We start from the raw sequence: 19096 nt of genomic DNA on the forward strand, positions 1-19096 counted from the left end.
CTGAATTCAAAACTGCACAGAAAGAAAAGGATAAAAAACATTTTCATTTCCTGTTTGAAAACTGTGTCAAACCATTCTTTCTCATCCAGCCGGCGTGCACGAGGACACACACGTGCACACACACCAGATTATGGTCATGGTGCCCAGCGTGAGTGCTATTCAGTCTACTTCCTATTTCAGCTTTGTTTGATAATTTCACATGGACTAAAGTCAGCAGCCCACGCAAAACACCCTGCACGTGCACACACACACAGACAGACACACACACACACACTGACTCACACACCAGAATAAAGGAACAGCCAGGAGGATATCCCCATTTCTTCCATATCAGGGTTCCTTTGAAAGCTTCGACCCAGAGCTGAATGAGAGGTTTCATTGAAGCCATTCACCTCAATGATCTGCTCTGATCTACCCACAATCAACCATATCTGTCATACATGGCTAGGTCTGAGACCCAGGAGAGGGTGTGGGGGGGTGGGGTGGGGTGGGGTGTTAGCGAGACAAAGAAAGACACGAAGTAAGCAAGAAAAAGAAAGACAGAAGGAAGGATCTCATGCAAATCAATATGTTGTCCTGATATGTTCACGTGCCGCTCACACTCACACACGCATGGTCTTTAGTTATTCCTTTTTCACAACCAGAAGGTAATGGTATCAGTTTACCATGGGCATTACCAGCATCCAGAGTCCATAAATATGCACATCATCGCTATGGCTCCCACATGTGTTAACACTGTTCACGGCTCTTTCTTGCAAATAATGCATTTAAATCTATACATATCAACTCATCACTCCTGATGGGAGAGGTCACGTGATCTTGCAACTAGCAGGCCAAAGGCTAGCCAACTGGGAGACTGGCCAAAGGTTAGCTGACTGGGAGGCTGGTTACCTTATGTGTACAGCAGCCACTGAATCCTGGTGTCTGCGGTGTCCACACTGCCAGCTGTGCACAAAGGGCACTGGGGTTCGGAGATGTCTGTGATGCTCTGCCAACAAGCTGGTCTGAGCAGGAGAAAACACTGAGTGAGCCCTCTGTCTAACACTCTGTGTGAACCCTCATTTTCAATATTAATCACACAGCTTTTCTAAATCTGAATTTAAGATATTTCCCAGTCATTTATTGTACTTTGTTTTATGCTTAAAGTGTATTGATTCAATTTCAGCCTCAGTCCATAGTTGAGGATTTAGATGGAGGAGAGAGATCCAGTCACCTTTTAATGCCAGGAGTGAACTGATGTGCTTAGAGCTGTCCCCTTGTGATCGGATCACCCTGGACATCCACCCAGGTGGATTTTGGTTGTAGCCACTTTGCAGTAGCCTGTTTAGTGAAGCAGGGTCCCTGGTAGTACTGCGGAAAAGATTAGAAACACTTTCAGTATCCAAAACTGAAATAACTGTAGTAAATAGACAGTAAAGTCAGGTGGACACACAAAAATAAGAACATAGTTTGGTGCTTGCATTGTGCACTGGAGCACAGAAGTTCCTGGATTTATACATTAGTTTTTCTCACCTTTCTCAAGACAGGCCCCCTAATGAAATCAGCCTTTAAGTAAGGGATTATTCACTGTGTGAGTGTGTGTGCGTTCATTTTTGTTACCTCTCTGGGACAATGTCCAGTATAAACTGCCAGTATTCCTACCAGTAGTCCTCATGGGGACAAAAGCCTGGTCCTCATGAGGAAAAACATCATTTCCCAAGGTCCTGGTTAAGGTTAGGCTGTCCACAATGAATGGAAGTCAAGTCAAACCTGTTTGTGTGTGTGTGTGTGTGTGTGTGTGTGTGTGTGTGTGTGGCCTGCCCTCCCTACATCTCTAATCCCTATAATAGAGTGAAGATCATGAAAAGCGCTCTAGCCTGGCCAGTCTGCTCTACTTTGCCATATGTCAGTTAGCGCTACATTCTCCTCGAACCTCAATCTCCTCAATCATTCCCATCATTTACTACAGAAGCACCCCCCCAACCTCCCACCAACCCCCCACCCTCCCACCAAAACCATCCATCCATACCTTTTTGTGTTGAGATAATTGTTGCTTTTCTAATCAAAGGGAGTGAGAGGGAGTAAGGGCAAACCTACGTGATCAATTGCATTTTTTTTTCTTGGTAGAAACAAGTTACGTCAGTGAAAACTCAAGGCTCCTGAGATAGTTAAGAATCAGAGTTATGTTGTGCATACAGACAAACATTTATTTCAGTAAACTTGTGCACAATTATTCAATAATTTTCTCCAAATAAGCTCCACATTTCAAATGAGCTGTTTGCCAAAGCATGGCCTGCAAATCGATGGATCAGCTTTTACTTATGTAATAAATTCCACTAAAAAAAAAAAAGTTTCAAATTTCTGACATCCTGTACGACCCGAGCGAACAGGAGAAAACATGGAGGCTCAGTTCAGTAAACCACAATTGCACACAAAAATCATTGCGGAATATCCTCTTCCTGTCCTGCAAAGTGTTCATCAACATCATGACAACAGGTTAGACACGGTTGTCCTTTCAACCTGGTACCTGTGCCCATTGTCTCTCATACTCTTGTGTCACAGATGATGCTTCAGTACCAGTGGAACGCCATCTCCAATCTGGCAACACAGAAATGTGTGGGAGGACCTTTTTCTTCTGCACAGCTGAAGAAGCCTCCTGAACGCGATTCGAGGGCGACTGGACTTGGTTGAAGGTACCTGAAGACGTTTCACCTCACATCCAAAAGGCTTCTTCAGTTCTGAAGACCTGGCCGTGGGACACGGGGACACCACCACCACCTTCGGCCGTCAGCACTAAGGGAACGAGAAAACACAGTAAAAAGGGTCGCCAGTCAAAATAAACCACCAACAAGAAAAACAAGAAACAAAACTCCAACCACTTTCCACACACACACACACACATGCACACACACAGGTCGGGGAAATGACAGCGCAGTCGCTCACCGTAGGCCACCGGAAGCGACCCCGCTTGTACTGAAGCGGCTAACAACCGCCGCCGCAGAAGACAATGGGTCGACAAAACAGCCACCGACGAAGCAGCAGTGTTCCAGTACTTCACTTTGCTGTTCAGGTGACCCGAGCCGTGTGTCCAGATCGGCAGACGTCTTCCTCTAGGAGGAGGAACAGCGAGGAAAACCGGGATTAGCCGCCGCCGCCGCGGACAAAGCGACAAACAGGCACCGGGACGCGAACACAGAGCAATCGCGGCAGTTGCCACGGCGCCAACGGAGCCTGGTAAAACAACAGTGAATAAAAAAAAAATAACTTAGCAATAAAGTTGCCTAGATTTGAATAATGAAACAAAACATAATGCTGGCGCTATCAAGCGTCTACCTGCGGTCGGACAGGAGAGGAGATGCAGCAGCCCGGAAGTGAGCGGGCCTCGAACCAGGAAATGAAAGAGAGAACAAATGAGGAAACCAACCTCCTTTTATATCCTCGCCCCCTGCTCCGATTGGCCAATGAGCCTGGCAGCTAACAGACTCACCTGCATGACGCAGCCGCGGCAGAACACGCCGCTACATTTGCACAGGAACAACCAGGGCTGCCCATGGACCGCAGGAAGAATAGGTTGTATCACTGGCAACCACCTTCTTTAAAATGTCACTCCTTTCTTTCTGTAAGTGGAGGTTGACTCGTTGTGGCCATAATTGCTGTCTCCTCCCTGTTTATGTTAGCCACTGTGCCTCTGTCTGCTGCCACGCTCCACCCACCCTCCAGATGTCCTGTTCACGGAGCCATCTGCTCACCTGTTCACCCATTCCCAATCACTGGAACTCCTCCACTTACCCATACACCTGTTTCTAATTTCCCTCATTTGCCCCCCGTATTTATACCAGCCCTTTTCCCACAGTTAGTTGCCTGATCAGTGACACGTCTTTGTGTATCTCCCTTTGTGCTGGTCATGCTTACGACTAGTTGCCTGCGCTACAGCGCGATTAAAAAATGTTTGCGCTAGACTGTATCTGATATTCTTAATCTGGTCAGAGAATCCGAAGGTCACAGACTGTTGTGTGGCACCTGTAACCAGATCTCCGTACTGAATGATCTCTTCTTGTAATTATGAGATGATGATTGTGAGGTGTGGTAGATGAATTCAGTGAGCGTCTGTATGTTTCTACATTGAGAAATGTTGAAGAAGAAATTGTTAGTAATTTACAGTGGTTAAAACTGCTTCCAGTTTAACATCTAAAAATATAAAACACCCCCCAGTGTGCAATCATTATTTTTTTGTTATATAAAAAGTAGGAAAAATCATTCCATTGTAATGTGGGAGGATTTTACTCAACACTGTAAAACCTGCAGTGAAACCCGCCTCAACTTATTTCACTTCAGCTCTCTGTTTCCCTCTCGTCTGTTGTTCCGATGAAGGTTTTTTTTATTTTTTATTTAAGGCTATCGAAGCCCCGCTAAGCCTCACAGAGCTCTATACATACAAGGCTCTGCCACTAGAGTGCCGGGCTGATCATTCCCCTCAAGTGCTACCGCTGCAGCAGGACTTTGAAGTCCCACATTCATCCATCTCTTTCTCTTCTCTCGGAGTCTCTGTCTCGCTCACGACTAATACCATAATGATGTAAAGAGGCAGAGGAGGAGGGGCTTTAAATTAGAGCGCTGTCTTTGTGCCTCATTGTATTTAATGGCTCTTATTGTGAGGGCTGTCAGGCCACAAGTGATCTCTGAAGGAGGGATAGGGCTATTCCCTCTGCCACCCAGAAGAAAGGCTGAAGGGAGAAGTGGATCAGAAGAAGGAGTATGGCCAGTGTAAGTGGGGTAACACCAAAGCAGAGAGATGTGAGAGGCAGAAAGAGAGAGTGCCAGCGATTCTTAGGTTTTAATTAAAACGCCCTGAGGAATTCTAAAAGAGCCTTTTCTTTCTGTCTCTGAGTTCAGAGCTTAATGTGTTGGAAAACTCGTCTGGGTTTTAGTGGGAGACGCAGGAGAGAGGAGTTGAAGAGGAGGATGCTGAGAGCAAATGAGAGGCTGTTTACAGATAAAGCCATTACCATTTCTCATTAATCAATTAATTCTTTTATGGATAATGAAAAGACTAATTAACTCCTGGTTAAAAGGGCCATGGGAGGACTGTGAAGGGGAGATGGTTGTAGAATTTAAAAAGTGCCGAGAGGTCTCTGGAAAAAAAAAAGAAAACAAAACAAAACGAGAGTAAGAAAATCAGCATTTTAAAATTGGACTGGGCTTATTTAAAGGAGTATAATGCATTGCTTTAATATGAAAGGTTCACTTTTATTAGCTTCTTTGTCATTCAAACCACGCTTCTCTAGTCTCCTTTGACCACCCCCCCCCCCCCCCCCCCTCCCCCCGCCCCCAATGGGCCCTTCCCTTTCCTTTTTTTACAGTGTGATGATAAATCTCGTTAGTTTGGTTTTGGAAACGCATTTTTGATGGTCTAATCATGAGTGATGGTCAGTGATAGGACATCGATGCTAGTATCACTCTTATACAGTATTTCTGCCTCTCGTCTTATCCTCAACTGAACTAATGAAGGCTGAGCATCTATGTGAGCTAATGCTTATATCCCCTCCACACGTTTTAAGACATATATGAATAAATTGCTTTTAATAACTATTTTTGTCTGGCATGTTTTTGTTTTTTTTTTCACAAAAATGTTCAGTTTACCTCTTTTCTCTTCTCCTTCCTTTAACAGGAAAATACAGAAACTATGAATATGAACATGAATATAAAGCATTTTTCATTTCGAAAGTTTAATGGAGTTGGACAAGAGATGTCTCCTACTTCAACGAAAGATCCATCTTTGGTGTACGTTTCCACATTACACTAAGTGCGTAATAAAAGTTTCATACTGGACCATGATTAGCTCCAAAGCAGCTGATTTCACAAAACCATCTCATGACTATACACCATGGTCCCCTTACTGTCTTGGACAAACGGTATTTGGGACATACAGTGTTTACACACCATGGGCGACAGACACCTTCAGAGACATGTTCAGTTGGTCTCAGATTACGTCTCTATTCTGGCGACAGTGTGGTTAAAGGAGTTGTTCAAACACTCTACGCTGAAATTAAACCTTGGAAGTACAGCACAGGACAGAATTTCTGTAATTACTTCACAGCAAGAGATTGAATATTTATTTCCAATGTATTCAGGGTTCACTAAGTGTTATTTTATTTATCTTCAATATCTTTTTGTGTTCCTATCAGGTCTAATATTCACCCAATTTCCCAAGGGATCTTTAAAGGTTAATTTAGATGTGATTATTTTATCCCACACTCTGTTCTTCTCTTTCTCTTCCAGCATCGCCCCGTCTCTGTCTTTCTCTCTCCTCCTCTGACTTTGCTGCTCACTTCCCTGGAAAATGTGGTGAGAAGGGAAGTTATAGGGACTGAGCAGCAGTTGGATTTAAGTATCCAGGCTCCTTTCAGTCAGAGAGTGAGACTCTATAAAAGAGGCAGTGAGGCATGCTGGAAGGCAGGGAGTGATCTGCTGGCCTCTTCTACCTGAGAGGAAACACAGGACACACACACACACACACACTAACATCCATACCAATGGGCTGTCAAGTGCAGCTGAGAGAAGCTGTGAGTGGGGCAATAACAATAGGCCCGTGGGGCTACAGGGTGACCCCAAGGAGTCTATAATTCAGAAAGGGGGTAGGCCATCATTCACACACTCTCTGAACAGATTCACGGGAGCAAGACAGGCTATGCCTTATCACTGAGGAAAGGAAGAGGGGAGGAGGGAGGAGAAGAGAGGAAACATTATGAAAAGAGATGAGTGAGATGAAAAAACAGAGCAGGTGTAAATAGATTCCCGTAGTGCATTAAAACAGCAAAATAAAGCTTCAGTTTCTACATGAACAACATTAGAATTAACAAACAGTAAGTCTGTAAGTAGCACAACGTCTCATTTTGGCCCTGATGGTCCAACTGGAAAACTTTCACTGTGGGAGAAACAGCACCAACAACCTCACTCCATACAGAGGACTTGAGAGTCTACACAGAGCCTCACGGTGCTTTGAGCTAAATGCTAATCCCAGCTTACTTTTAACATGCTGGTGTTTATGTGGTGTACGATATTCACTATATTCACCCTCTTAGTTTAGCGTGTTAGCATGCTAACATTTTCTGCCAGGACTACAGAGTAGATAATGATGAATTACTTGAGAACAAACTGTGAGATCACGAGGTAATACATAGTTTTCAACAGCTGTGAATCCACATACTGATTAACTCTTAACCCACTGCTGACAAAACAGGAACTACTCATGCATTACTGATCTCTTAAACATGATCTGTCTGTGCACAGTAAAGTGAACCATCCTGCTGAGTGGTTACCAGGTGGTGCCTCATTACTTCACCATTTCTTCACCATTACTTGTGAGGTAAACGTATGACGCATCACACATTACTGTGCACCACAGTAGGTAAAGTGAGTGCGGAGTTACTGAGTAACCCCTCGTTAGTTCGTCACTATATCACAATAAAACAACATAATCCTTAATAACAAATCAGGGACAGAGGGTTTTCCAGCTGAGTGTTGTGATCATGATACTCAGGTCACACATCCATGTTGTTTTCTGATGCATCAGCGATGTAAACGACCATGGATCTGTATGGAATCCTGACACCTAACAAAGCCAGACGTGTGGCGCTGTCAGGTATCAGTACGATGCTTGGAACAACATATAGTTTCTGATGTGTATGTGTGTGCATGTTTATAAGGGTCTGCGTGTGTTAGAAGATACCACACAGAACTGACACCAAAGGAGCAAAATACAGACATTTCACACACACACACACACACACACACACAGTTTGCACAGCTATCCTTGTTAGGACATTGCATTTTCCTAACTTCAATCCACACCTTACCTGAACACTAACCAGGACCTCAGAAATGACTTTTAGGACATTAGGACCAAGTTTTGGTCCCCATGAGGACTACTGGTCCTGACAAGGTTGGTGTTTATACCGGAAAGAGGTCAGAAGATCCTAAAGAGGTGACAAAACGTGTACACACACACACACACACACACACACATACACACAGACACACACACAGCAGTTTTTCAGGTCATTAAGCAGAGGGTTGCGTATCTAATCAGGTTTTGTATGGATGGTGCAGGGTCATTATGATCTAATTTATCTTTAGTGGTTATTCAGCTGGGCAGAAAGGGAGGGAAGAGGAAGGAGGAGGAAGGTGGGAGGACGGTCCAGAACATGTGCAGCTTATTTGTTCTTCACACGAACAAGAATTTATTCTGTATAACACCATATGGAAAAAAAACAAAACTAAATCATTTAAGCTACAATGTGAGTTTGACCTATGAGACGTTTCTGGTGAAAGGGGTCCTCACAGTGACAAACTCACATTGTTCAGCAAGTCTAACCACATCCTGGTCTACAGAGATACAGTGGTGGACCCAATAAAATGTAAGTTCAATAAATATTCTCTACGAAAGTTTCAGTACATTCTGCTGGATAAGTTATATCAATGGGGAACAATAAGTTCAAATTAAATCATATTTCTCTTTCTTTATAACTTTAAAATGAACAAATACAACCACAATGTCATGTAGAGACCAACTAGCTCTAACTCCAGAAGCTGATTAAATTCCAAGCTGTCCTGTGGTGCAAGAACATGTACACATGGGTGTCCACCCCCCCCCCCCCCCCCCCCCCCCCCTCAAGTGTGTTAAATGGGTTAAAGTGTGGTGTTCTGAAGCAACAGTGTGTGTCCTGGTCAGTGTGCAGGGATAAAGGCTTCCATATGGTACTGGTCAGTCAGCCCCAGCACCCAGCCAGGAGGGCCGACCACCTGCCAATCAAACAGAGCTCACAAAAAAACTGGAAGGAGTGAGCCATGGGCCTAATTATATATACTTATAAATTAAAGTAACTCTAGTAATTCCAAAGGGTTCACTTAGTTTTTCTCGCCACTGTATGCTCCATCCTTAAAACATTTATCAGACAGAAATCATTCACAGTAATAACAGATGTTTTTAAATAACTCAACTGAATGGCTTCCCCAGTTGTATCAGCTTGATTGTGCCATGTACAGTTTCAATTCTAGTCTCTAGTCAAGGGTCCTTGCTAATTCACCAGTGCAGTGGTCCCTGGTCATCCAGGGGTTAACATGCAGTCTACAGAGCTGCCCTGTGGGGGACCTTTGTTGCAAGTCAGTCTCTATCTCTGACTCATTTGTATGTCGCTTTGGACAAAAGTCCCTGCCAAATGAATAAATGTAAATGTAGTGGTATCCAGAGCTGTCACATGTGAAGTTATGCACCTCTCCTGTCGTCCTCTGTGGATGATCTTTAGGCTGTATTAGCAGAGATCTTCTAGCTGCTTTTAATGGACCCAGCTGAGTCAGCAGTGTCCATCCCATTCCATCACTGGATGCACCGGACCAACCTAAATTATCAGACTCTCAAAGGAAAGAGCTTGATAATCCAGGTATTATTCAGGGACTGTGAAACAGGAAAGCCTCAGAGAGCATAGCATGACAATCAATTACATTTTCACAAGAGCTCTTTTGCACCTAAAGTGCTCATTAACTGATTGTTGCTTTAAGACATTAACATTATCACCTTCATAAAATTTAGCCGACGGGTTTGGTTGACAGGGATACAGTTGCCTGTTTACACATGCAGCAACACATAATTTGTTTGGTGTTTCAGATGATGAATTTAAGTCCAACATTCGCCCTCTTTTCAATTCTGTCTCTACTCTAACTCTAGTCTGTCTTCTGTTTGATGCTGTGCAGGTAGTTTACAGCAGGTTTATCAGAATTTGTTTTCTGAAAAGAATCGTCTTCTTCCGAAAGCCACGAGGACGACAACTGAGAGAATAACAGTAAAGCTGCGGGCCATAAAAAACAAAAGAGGCTGAAAAGCTTTGCAGAGCTGTGGATAACTGCAGAGCCTGGTGATAATTCTGGGCGTCTGTCACTATGAGTAACAACTTCCACATTAGCCATAGACATTTAATCCATTGTTAATGTGAAAATGCTCATGACAACAGCTTCAAAATGCCATTGTGGAAAAATACACACCTCTGACTCTGGGTCAGTGGTCCACCAGTCAAAATGAATCGATGTAGATGAAGTACTGCTGGTGCACTGAAACAACAGGATTGATCGTAAAAAACAAAACAAAAAAAAAATCAAAATCCTAAAATGGCTGGCAAAAATGGCAAAACCCAAATTTCTGAATATGATATAAAAAAGGAAAAACAAACTATTTTGGCATTGTGCCTCTGAGGGTATTTGCGTTTTGCCTCCTGCTCTAGACACCCATTAGAATAAAATGTAAGGTAAATTGTTTCAACCGCCAAACCTCAAACCATAGTCAAGTCATTCAGTGAGTGAGGTTTCAGCAGGAACTTGTGTATGCACCTCCAACTGCTTCATTTCCAACCACTTGCATTAATCTTTTGTAATAACACTTAAACTTTCTCGCTTGTCTATGCATGGTGCAACGGTGTTTCTTTTCAGATGCTTAGAGAAGTCATTCACTGACAATCATTCACTCAAACTGCTCTGCCACAATGCTGCTCCACTACAAATCAAAGCCTCTTAATGATCCCATTCTTTTGACGCTGAATTTTAACCATTTGTAATTCTTTGGGAAGCTTTCGGCACATTTGATTAGGAGATTAGAAAAAAAAAAAAAAAAACAGAAAATTGGTGGAAGAAAAAAAAAATAAGAAAAGCGGCTTTGCAGGGTGTTTACAGATTTCAATTGTGTCCGCTGACAGAGGGCAGGGTGTGTGGTCGACGTCTTCAAGTGCTACTTCACAGTCACATAGGACTGGAGCTCTGATCTGCTGAGATCAGTGGCCTGACAAAAAAAACCTTTTCTGTGGACCAATATTTTGGAGCTGGTTTGCTCGGTTTTGTAGACGAACCTGCATTGAGCCGTGGGTCTGTATTATGTCATGTTAAAGGAATTTGAGAAGGCTTGGACAGCGTGTTAGAACCAGCAGCTAATAAAAGAGCTGTCAGGTTAGAATAAAGCACCAAACCTCCACATTTTCCAGAATCATCCAGAAACTCACACCAGCCTTCCCATGACCCATTGGCACCGGGTCTTGACCCGCTGTATGGTCTGATCAGTTGACCTCAATTTGCACTTCAGATTCACAGCAAAAAAAAAAAAAAAAAGGGCCTTCACAGAAAGTCTGTTTACAAAGAAAAGCGGCAATTTCCAAATCCCTTCAATCTGAAACTATTATATTATCATACTGTAGAGTTTTGTTTTAGATGAGCAGTGAGTGGTCAGTGTGATGTGAATAAAAGCCTATGATCAGGGAAGGTAGATGACCACATACACTCATTTGTGTCTATATCTTCTTTCTCTCAGCAACAAACACTGACGTGTCCTTAGTGGAAAAAATATCCAGATCTTTTCACTAAAAAAGATCTAAAAGTTTCACTACATAATAATAAAAAAAATACATAACAGAAAAATAAAATAATTGGATTTAAATTCCTGCATTTGAAATTCCATTTAGGCAGAATTTCAGAGGTATTATCAGTAATATAACCACATTATTACCTTCACTCCAGTGGAACAATGTTTTGGATTAGCTTTTCATTAAAAAGACATACTGTATGTTTTGTGTTTAACTTTTTATGAGTAAGCTGGCCAAAGATAATGTTGTATTTTTTTTTGTCTCAAACTTTTTTATAACAAACTTTTAAACGCAGAAGTTGCAAATTCAATATATGTTCTTTCTAAATTTTACTTTCAAGATTCGCTACAATTTGAATTTCAAGCCTTAACAAAGACTGTGCCAACGCTGAATTGAGCATTTCTTTGTGTTTCGAAGCCTGGCAGATGTTCTGAAACTATTCCCTGCTTTCTACCCATCAACCTGCTTTTAAATAAGCTAACTCTATGAACGCTTTCATATGACATCAGCAGAGCAGCACCTGGAATACGACAAGACTTTGAGTTGTTGAAGAGTTTTCATTTTATTTATTTTTTAAATTTTTATCTGACCAGGCTCATTCCACTGAAAGTGCAAAGCTGTTAAAATGTACTAAGTTATCAGCCCATTATGATACTTTTACACTGACAATAGTCAAAAAAACACTACTGTGTGCAGACATTTTAAAATACTGAAGTTCGCCCCTTTTATTTTATCATCTGTTCTGAATTTAGGAGATGCAACCTTTGACCACACGGGGGTGCTCTGCACACACTTATAGACTGTCTCCTGTTAACTCATTCTCCTGTAACACACACTGACATTACAACATGTTTTCATGGTTTTTCAAGCTGATGTAACTTTCAGGCTTGGAGCCTGTCTCTCTCTGGCTACATCAAGGATTACACATAGTGTTTGTTTGAATGTTATCGTTTATCAAACCACTGGGTGAGAGACAAATAACATAAAAAATAAGCAGCCATATATAATATGCACAGTATATTTCCTGTGTCTCACTGTGTCTCAGGGTCAGCAGCAGTACCTTGAATAATGTCTCGTATTCTCTGTATGTCTGCCTGCAGCGCCTCATTGTGGGGGTCAGTCTTCAGAGCAGCTTGGTAGTCTTGTAGCCCTGAGGAAACATGTCACACATAGATCAGCACAGAGTGGGTGGTCACCTGCTCAGCCATTCAGTCATCGTCCTGTAACATGCTACAGGGATGTATTGTTAGTTTACCATTATGTCTCTAAATACAAGTCAAAAATTGCTGGGGTTTAGTGCTTTATTATTGTCAGTGTACTATTTAAAATAAAATATAAAAATCCACATTTGTATAGTGGCAATGTTAAAACTGTTGCTGTTCAAACCTTCTGCATAGAGCTGTAGCTGGCAGAAGGCAGATCCTCGGCGGACGAAGGCTCTGGCCCTGGCAGCTGCATTAGCATCAACTGGTGGAGTCAACAGATCAAGTGCCTGCAGAGAAACACGTCCCGATGTTTACCGCTTCTTTACATAAAAGCTATACAACTATTTAATGCAGTCATTCTGTTCATGTAATGAATACTGAGGTGTACTGAGGTAGAGCTTCTATTTAGGAGTGTCCTACACATCAGAGAGCAGACACAACTTGTTTTGAGGTATTAAGACGCCAACATGAACAGCGAAGCTTTAATCCACTGTACTTTGCAACATGCTGAGGAAAATGAGGAGACACAGATTGTGTAAAACACACAGACGGTACAGACCTGAGAGGAATCCTCAATGGCCTTGTGAAGATTTCTTAACTTCAGATGACAGGCAGCCCTGTTTGAATACAGCGCTGGGATCTTTCTGTTGAGCCTGATAGCCAAGTTGTAGGCGTTCACTGCGCTCAGGTAGTCCCCGGTCGCAAAGTATTTGCTGAAAGAGTCAATTTAGTGGTTAGATGGATCTGAAAAGACACGTGCTGATGAACAGTTGTGAGAGCAGGTTTTACTTACTCTCCTTTGGCCTTTAACCAGTCAGGGTTCCTCTCCTCCTCCTTCAGGTCCTTCAGCTCCTCAGCATCTGCATTCACTGCACGCCTGGCTTCAGCTTGTTTCCTGAGCCACTGGTGAGTTAAAAATAAAAAGTGCAAACTTAGTGTGAATAGCACTCACACAGCATCTGATGCATTCAAGCTTTGAATAACACTTTGAGAACAAAGAATTGTTATTTTCCAGGAATGTTTCATATTTAAGAAATGTCCTTGTTTCTAGCCATAAGAGAGGACTCTGCTCAGTGAGAACACTTCAAGTGAGGCCCCAGGATACTGAACCTGATCCTTTAAACCCAATACAAGAGCCAGCAACCGAGAGTGACCAAGTCTCACCTCAGTACAGGCTGCAAACACAACTCAATAATCATCTTCTCACATTTGCTATCACGTGCCCTAGCCACGCTTATCACAAACTGCTCCACACAGATAAGCTTTTCCTGTTTGAACTAACTGGACACACACAGAAGGAGCTCGGCCACCAGTTTAACATCCACTACACAACAGTCAACAACTTTCTGCAGAGCCTGCTTGGATCTGTGTATGAAACAACTAAATGGAATTCAGCCACTTTCCCAATAACATACCAAAATAGCAAAAGTGCTGTACTTCCTGACTGTATCACCCTTGAGGTGAGGTTAATATCAGTGGCAAAACCCTCACAGAAAAATGTGTTTCCATAAGAGTACAACTTTGTTAGAAAACAGTTGGAGGTGCAGTGTGATCAAGCATCAAAGTGAGAGGATGCTTCACCAGTTCTGCACTTGTGTCTTTCATCGTCTTGGGGTGATTCCCAGCGGCTGATGCTGATCTTTTTAGGGTCGACAAGTCAACCGTGAGTGAGACTGTGAGTTTTAAATGTACTGTTTTTCTGCTTGTACTTCCTGCTGAAGATTCCTCCTTAGGGGTCTTATCGCATTTTGTTCACAGCTGTAAAAGAACAAGGGAAAAACCTGCCGATGGCGGGACCGGCGACTCTCACCTCCTCCTCCTCTTGCACTCTCGATTCCCTGAGGGCTGTTGGGAAAACTCGTGGGGTAAATGTGACTCGAATGTTTCCAGCGAGTCTTGGAGCAGGCAGGTCCGCTTGTTTTTTCGTGCACTTTGCTTCCCTGCCTCTGTGACCTAAACACAGGAATGTGTTCATTAACATACCATAATAACCAACTAGAGCAAATTTGATCACACGGGACTTTACAAACCCAGTTTGACAGTTCTTCTATCCGAACATCCGTTTTCTTGCTTCTCTGTTGTGGCTTTCAGTTTGATTCGATTGTCCTCCTGACTGTGGAGTTTCACGGGGGCGTCTTCCTCTGCTTTTTGTGTCTGTCTCAGTTGCCATGCTTCCAGCTCTGCTGTGGTTTTCTCTCGCTCAGTGTCCTTCATTTTCTGGATGCTGTCTCTTTCCTCCTTTTCAAGCTGAGATCAAGTAAAACATGCAATATAAAAGTCCGAGCGGTTTCAGAGCGGTTTTCCGATGGTTATTTTGGACACCTGGTGATGTGATAAGATGATGATGAGCAGATTGTGGTGTCGCTGAGTGTGTTACCTTCATCATTGTCTCCAGTGCATATTTCTTCTCTGCGTGTCGTTTCTCTGCCTTGGATCTGGACTCTGAAGAAAGCTTTTCCTGGTATTTCAACAGAGCTCTTTCTCTCACCTCCTTCTTTTTTTCTTTATCATCTGAAACACACAGTGAGTTACAGTGGTGGATTAGTTGTATGTAAATGTATATGACACTCTGAGTAAAGCAGACATTAAAATAAATTACTGCCTTAGAACTGGTGTTCCCTTCCAAACTGAGAGTTTGGTGATCTAACAGCTTTAGAGCTTAACATCGGGGTGCCCAATCTATGGCCCGAGAGACATATGTAGCCCGACCCCTTCATTTGTGTGGCCTGTGACTTGTCTATCTCCTTGCACAGAGATGTGTTATTCAGGTAGCTGAGTAGCCTACCTGTAAAATCAGCTCCTGTATCCTTTCCCTTTCTGTAGTTTCTGAGGTAGAGGCACACAGAGCAGCAGCCTCCCTCCCTCTCTTTGCCACTGACCTCAGCTCCACATCTGCCACCATGTATACATCGAAAACAATGGAGGCGGCACCAGCAACCGTTTGCCATCTGAAAGCACCTTCACGGAGTCTGGAGGAGAGGCCGTGAAACTGCATTGTATTGTATTTCAAAACCTGCTAGAGCCATGTGATTGCCATAAAATTTGGCAGCTGCTAAATCTACTTTGCACCTTTGTGGCTTTTTTAAATATGCAGATGTTTGTAATTGAATTTATTGTTCCAGGAGGTACACCACCTTAAATCAACGAAGTGAATTCAAATTCAGTGAGATTGTGAGGGACGGATGAATTTCTCAGAATTTTTTTTCAATTATAACTCTGTTTAAATTTGTTTTATATATGCTGAAGGAGGGAAAGGTTCCTGACTGTTACTGTGTTTAAAGTAATACTGTATTCGTTTATATTATTGATATTGTAGTATTTATTGATTGATCAATGACCCCAGAGTGATTCAAATTTTTCAGGGATGAGCCCTGGATCTCCACTGACCCTAGCACCACTCCTGTGGGCCAGTCCATCAGAAAATATTGAATTCATCAGCCATTGTTACAACGCCATGAGGGAAGAAGGCCAACGGCATGGTTTACGGCTTCGATCGGCTCTTACATGTAGTTATCATCAGATCCTTCCACATCGTATGGGCTCTCTTTGCCAAGCTGACGACTGCAACTCCGTTTCCAACCTTTGCTGTGCTGCTGTCATCATCGACCGGTTCATGCAGGAAGGCTTCAAACAGGTAAGGTGGGTAATGCACCTGTGCGGCACAGACAGTGGAGAGCATTTTATAGCACTTACATCAATGAATATGTGGAGTTTCTCCTTTCACAACAACAGCCATGAGAGTCGGTTAATTGAAAAACTGAAATGTTATTGAAATGTAAAGTTTTGTGCTCGTGTGGTTCAGTTAAACGATGAGACCGAGAAATGTAACGCCAGCGTTACCTGTCGCATCCCTGTGTTGACACAGGCACATGCAGTGAAGTGTGGGACACAGCGTTTCCTGATGTTAGCTAACTTTACCTTCAGGTACTCGTCCGTACAGAGAATGTCCACTTTCCCGACCTTCGCCCCTTTCAAAGGCACGTGAATGTAAACCGTGGCCTCAGTCTGCGTCCACGAGTAGTCTGTCACCTGCAGAGGCATTTCCGGCTCGGCCGACCTAACTTTTAGCGTTAGCCTCTTGTTTGTGGTTGCGTCAGCGGTTACTCTGGTTCAACCTGCTCCAAAAATACCGATGTACTTTAGGTTAAAAACTGACAAAACGCGACGACTCGTTAAAGGCAAAGTCTCAGTGTGTACGGCTGGACGGCGTCCTGTTGCTATGGTGACCAAAGAGGCAGCCACGGTGCCTTCAGGTTTGTCGGAAAGTTCTGAATTGAGGGTCAGTACGATATAGTATGAACATTGTATACGGTAAACCTACACCAGGAGGCCAGTTGTATGCAGTTTACACAATACTTTGGTTAATGAACAAATTAACCAACAGGAACAGCTTCACAGAACCTTTAACGTGGCTGTAGACTTCTAGTTTTGCTAAATATTAAACCCTTAAAAAAAAACCCTAAAAAAAAAAAAAAAAAAGCTTTACGTCTTCTGCATCTTTTTCATGAGCTTTATATTTTGTGGTCGTCCTCGGTGGAAGGAGTTGCTCACTTGTTATTAAGTTGTCATTGCAATTGGAGATGACGGTAATCATCGTAATAGTAATCTGCACAATCAAGGAACCCTTTCATGTCCTTCCTTTGACCTGACAATCAAAGTCAGACATACTTTTATCAGAATGTTACAGAGATAAACACAAGGCCAGAGATAGTATCACAATAGCCAAGGTGTATGTTTTATGGACTTTTTGTCCATAAAGTCTGTCTATTCTTGCTCACCGACAGGATTATTATAAACTCCAACACCATATCAAATGTCCTTATCAACAACGTATAAAACTATTAAAGCCCTCTGAAATGTTGGACATATTGTTCTTGGTAGGCCTTCAATGATGCACTTTATCTCAAAGGAGAGTTTGAGTCATGTGAGATAAACCTTCAACCACTGGTCATATCTGTGCCCGTGCGTTCTTAGCTTTCCCTTAGATTTATCACATCTAAGGAAATGCTATACATTTTAAAAAAGTACATGTATTTTACTGTCCCTTATGGCCTGAAGAGGTCAGTGAACTTTAGGTGACCCCATTGTGACCCTCACTGCCTCTATGGCAAAAGCCATATACCATCAAAGGCTTTGGGTTACTGTGCTGTCAATGGAAAAAAGGTGGAAAATCTGTTCCACTGGTTTCACAAACCAGTGGAACATTGACAGGGATAATAATGATAAACATCTACAAGGAGCCAACATGACTCCTTGAAAATACTCCACAATAAACATGATAAAATGGTTCATTATAGCTGTGATTTGTTTTGAGGTGAGAGCAAAGTAATTCAATTTTTTATGGTATACAGCATGACTGGTCTTTACAAAATTCTATCCTATTTTTGTCAGTTAATGTAAAGTAGCAATAATGCACAATTAGGTCTTCTGATATGGAAAAATATGTGGACTATACTACACTATACTACACTATACTATACATTCATGCTAAAATCCAAAATGAAATTTAGACTTCTTTAATCTGATTTTGTGAGTCTTTGGTTTTGTTCTCTTGTTCAACCCTCAGTTCTCAGTCTCATTCAACACCACACTTAAACACTGAGCAAGTTTAGCCTGTATTCATGTCTATTTAAAGCTGTGAAACAAATTTTTGGGTCAGTAGGTGGCACCATAACAAGGCTAAAAGAAGGCAGACAGGGTGAAAAACAAAACAGAACAATGAGCTAAAAGAGGCTAAAAAGCTCAGTAGAACTGAGGGGAACAACAAGGTTGGGGGATGATTCTCAGTGAGTTCATACTCACAAGTGAGCCCTTTCACGTTGCACGTTTAATTACAGTTAATGTGGTTGTTCTGATTGTTCTAAATACTAAAAACACTTTCAGTTTGGCTGTCAAAGGCCTCTGGGACTCATTGGACAGTCTGACAGCTCCACAGAGATATTCCCTTCTAAATGTTATGAGTACGAATCGCCCTTCTAACCAATCATAGAAGCCCAAAGTCCAAAGAGTCCATCAGTACATGAACATGTTTCTGGTTACTACTGCTCTTACACTGAAGTTTCAAGCAGCTAGCATAAGCTACTAAAGACGCCATTAATTGCTGACTCATAGGCCAGCAAACTCCTGATTCCTGCAGTAGCTGAGACAGTGAACACAACGAGGGACATGTGGATTATCACTCTCCTTTTTCAGGAGAAATCTGGTGGTTTTTGTGTAAATTCAATAACACTAGCAAACAAATATGACACCAGAATACAAGATTTGTCTGGGTGTAATGAGACAGACACTGTTATCTGATAAAGACAGGATAGATAGGAAGATAGGAAGTCTTACCGTCATTTCCTCCAGTATTCTGAACTGGTTTGAACAATATGAGAAGGAAATTGTGTGGGTCTGTTTTAATGTAGAAGAAAAAAAAAGATGTCACCTTAAAATTTTGAGTTAATGTAGCTGTTTTATATCAAAGAGTTTGAAATGGGATAACAGGCTGAGATTGTCATGTGTCATAAGTCC

At 42.4% G+C, this 19096-nt stretch overlaps 1 protein-coding gene across 1 annotated transcript; it reads right to left on the reverse strand.

The window, feature by feature from the left end:
- Positions 1-897: 897 nt before the first annotated feature.
- Positions 898-16624, reverse strand: dnaaf4 (dynein axonemal assembly factor 4). The gene is made up of 15 exons (XM_041039236.1): positions 16502-16624; positions 16088-16235; positions 14961-15094; positions 14614-14830; positions 14394-14536; positions 13377-13486; positions 13143-13296; positions 12765-12870; positions 12439-12528; positions 6178-6312; positions 4986-5111; positions 2923-3210; positions 2507-2772; positions 1214-1350; positions 898-999 (listed from the first exon to the last, which is right to left on the reverse strand). Exons 1-10 carry the CDS (start codon positions 16622-16624, stop codon positions 6305-6307), a joined length of 1233 nt encoding a protein of 410 aa, XP_040895170.1. The 3' UTR covers positions 898-999; positions 1214-1350; positions 2507-2772; positions 2923-3210; positions 4986-5111; positions 6178-6304.
- Positions 16625-19096: the final 2472 nt, after the last annotated feature.

This window comes from Toxotes jaculatrix, chromosome 5 (assembly GCF_017976425.1).
Source record: "Toxotes jaculatrix isolate fToxJac2 chromosome 5, fToxJac2.pri, whole genome shotgun sequence".
NCBI lineage: Eukaryota > Metazoa > Chordata > Actinopteri > Toxotidae > Toxotes > Toxotes jaculatrix.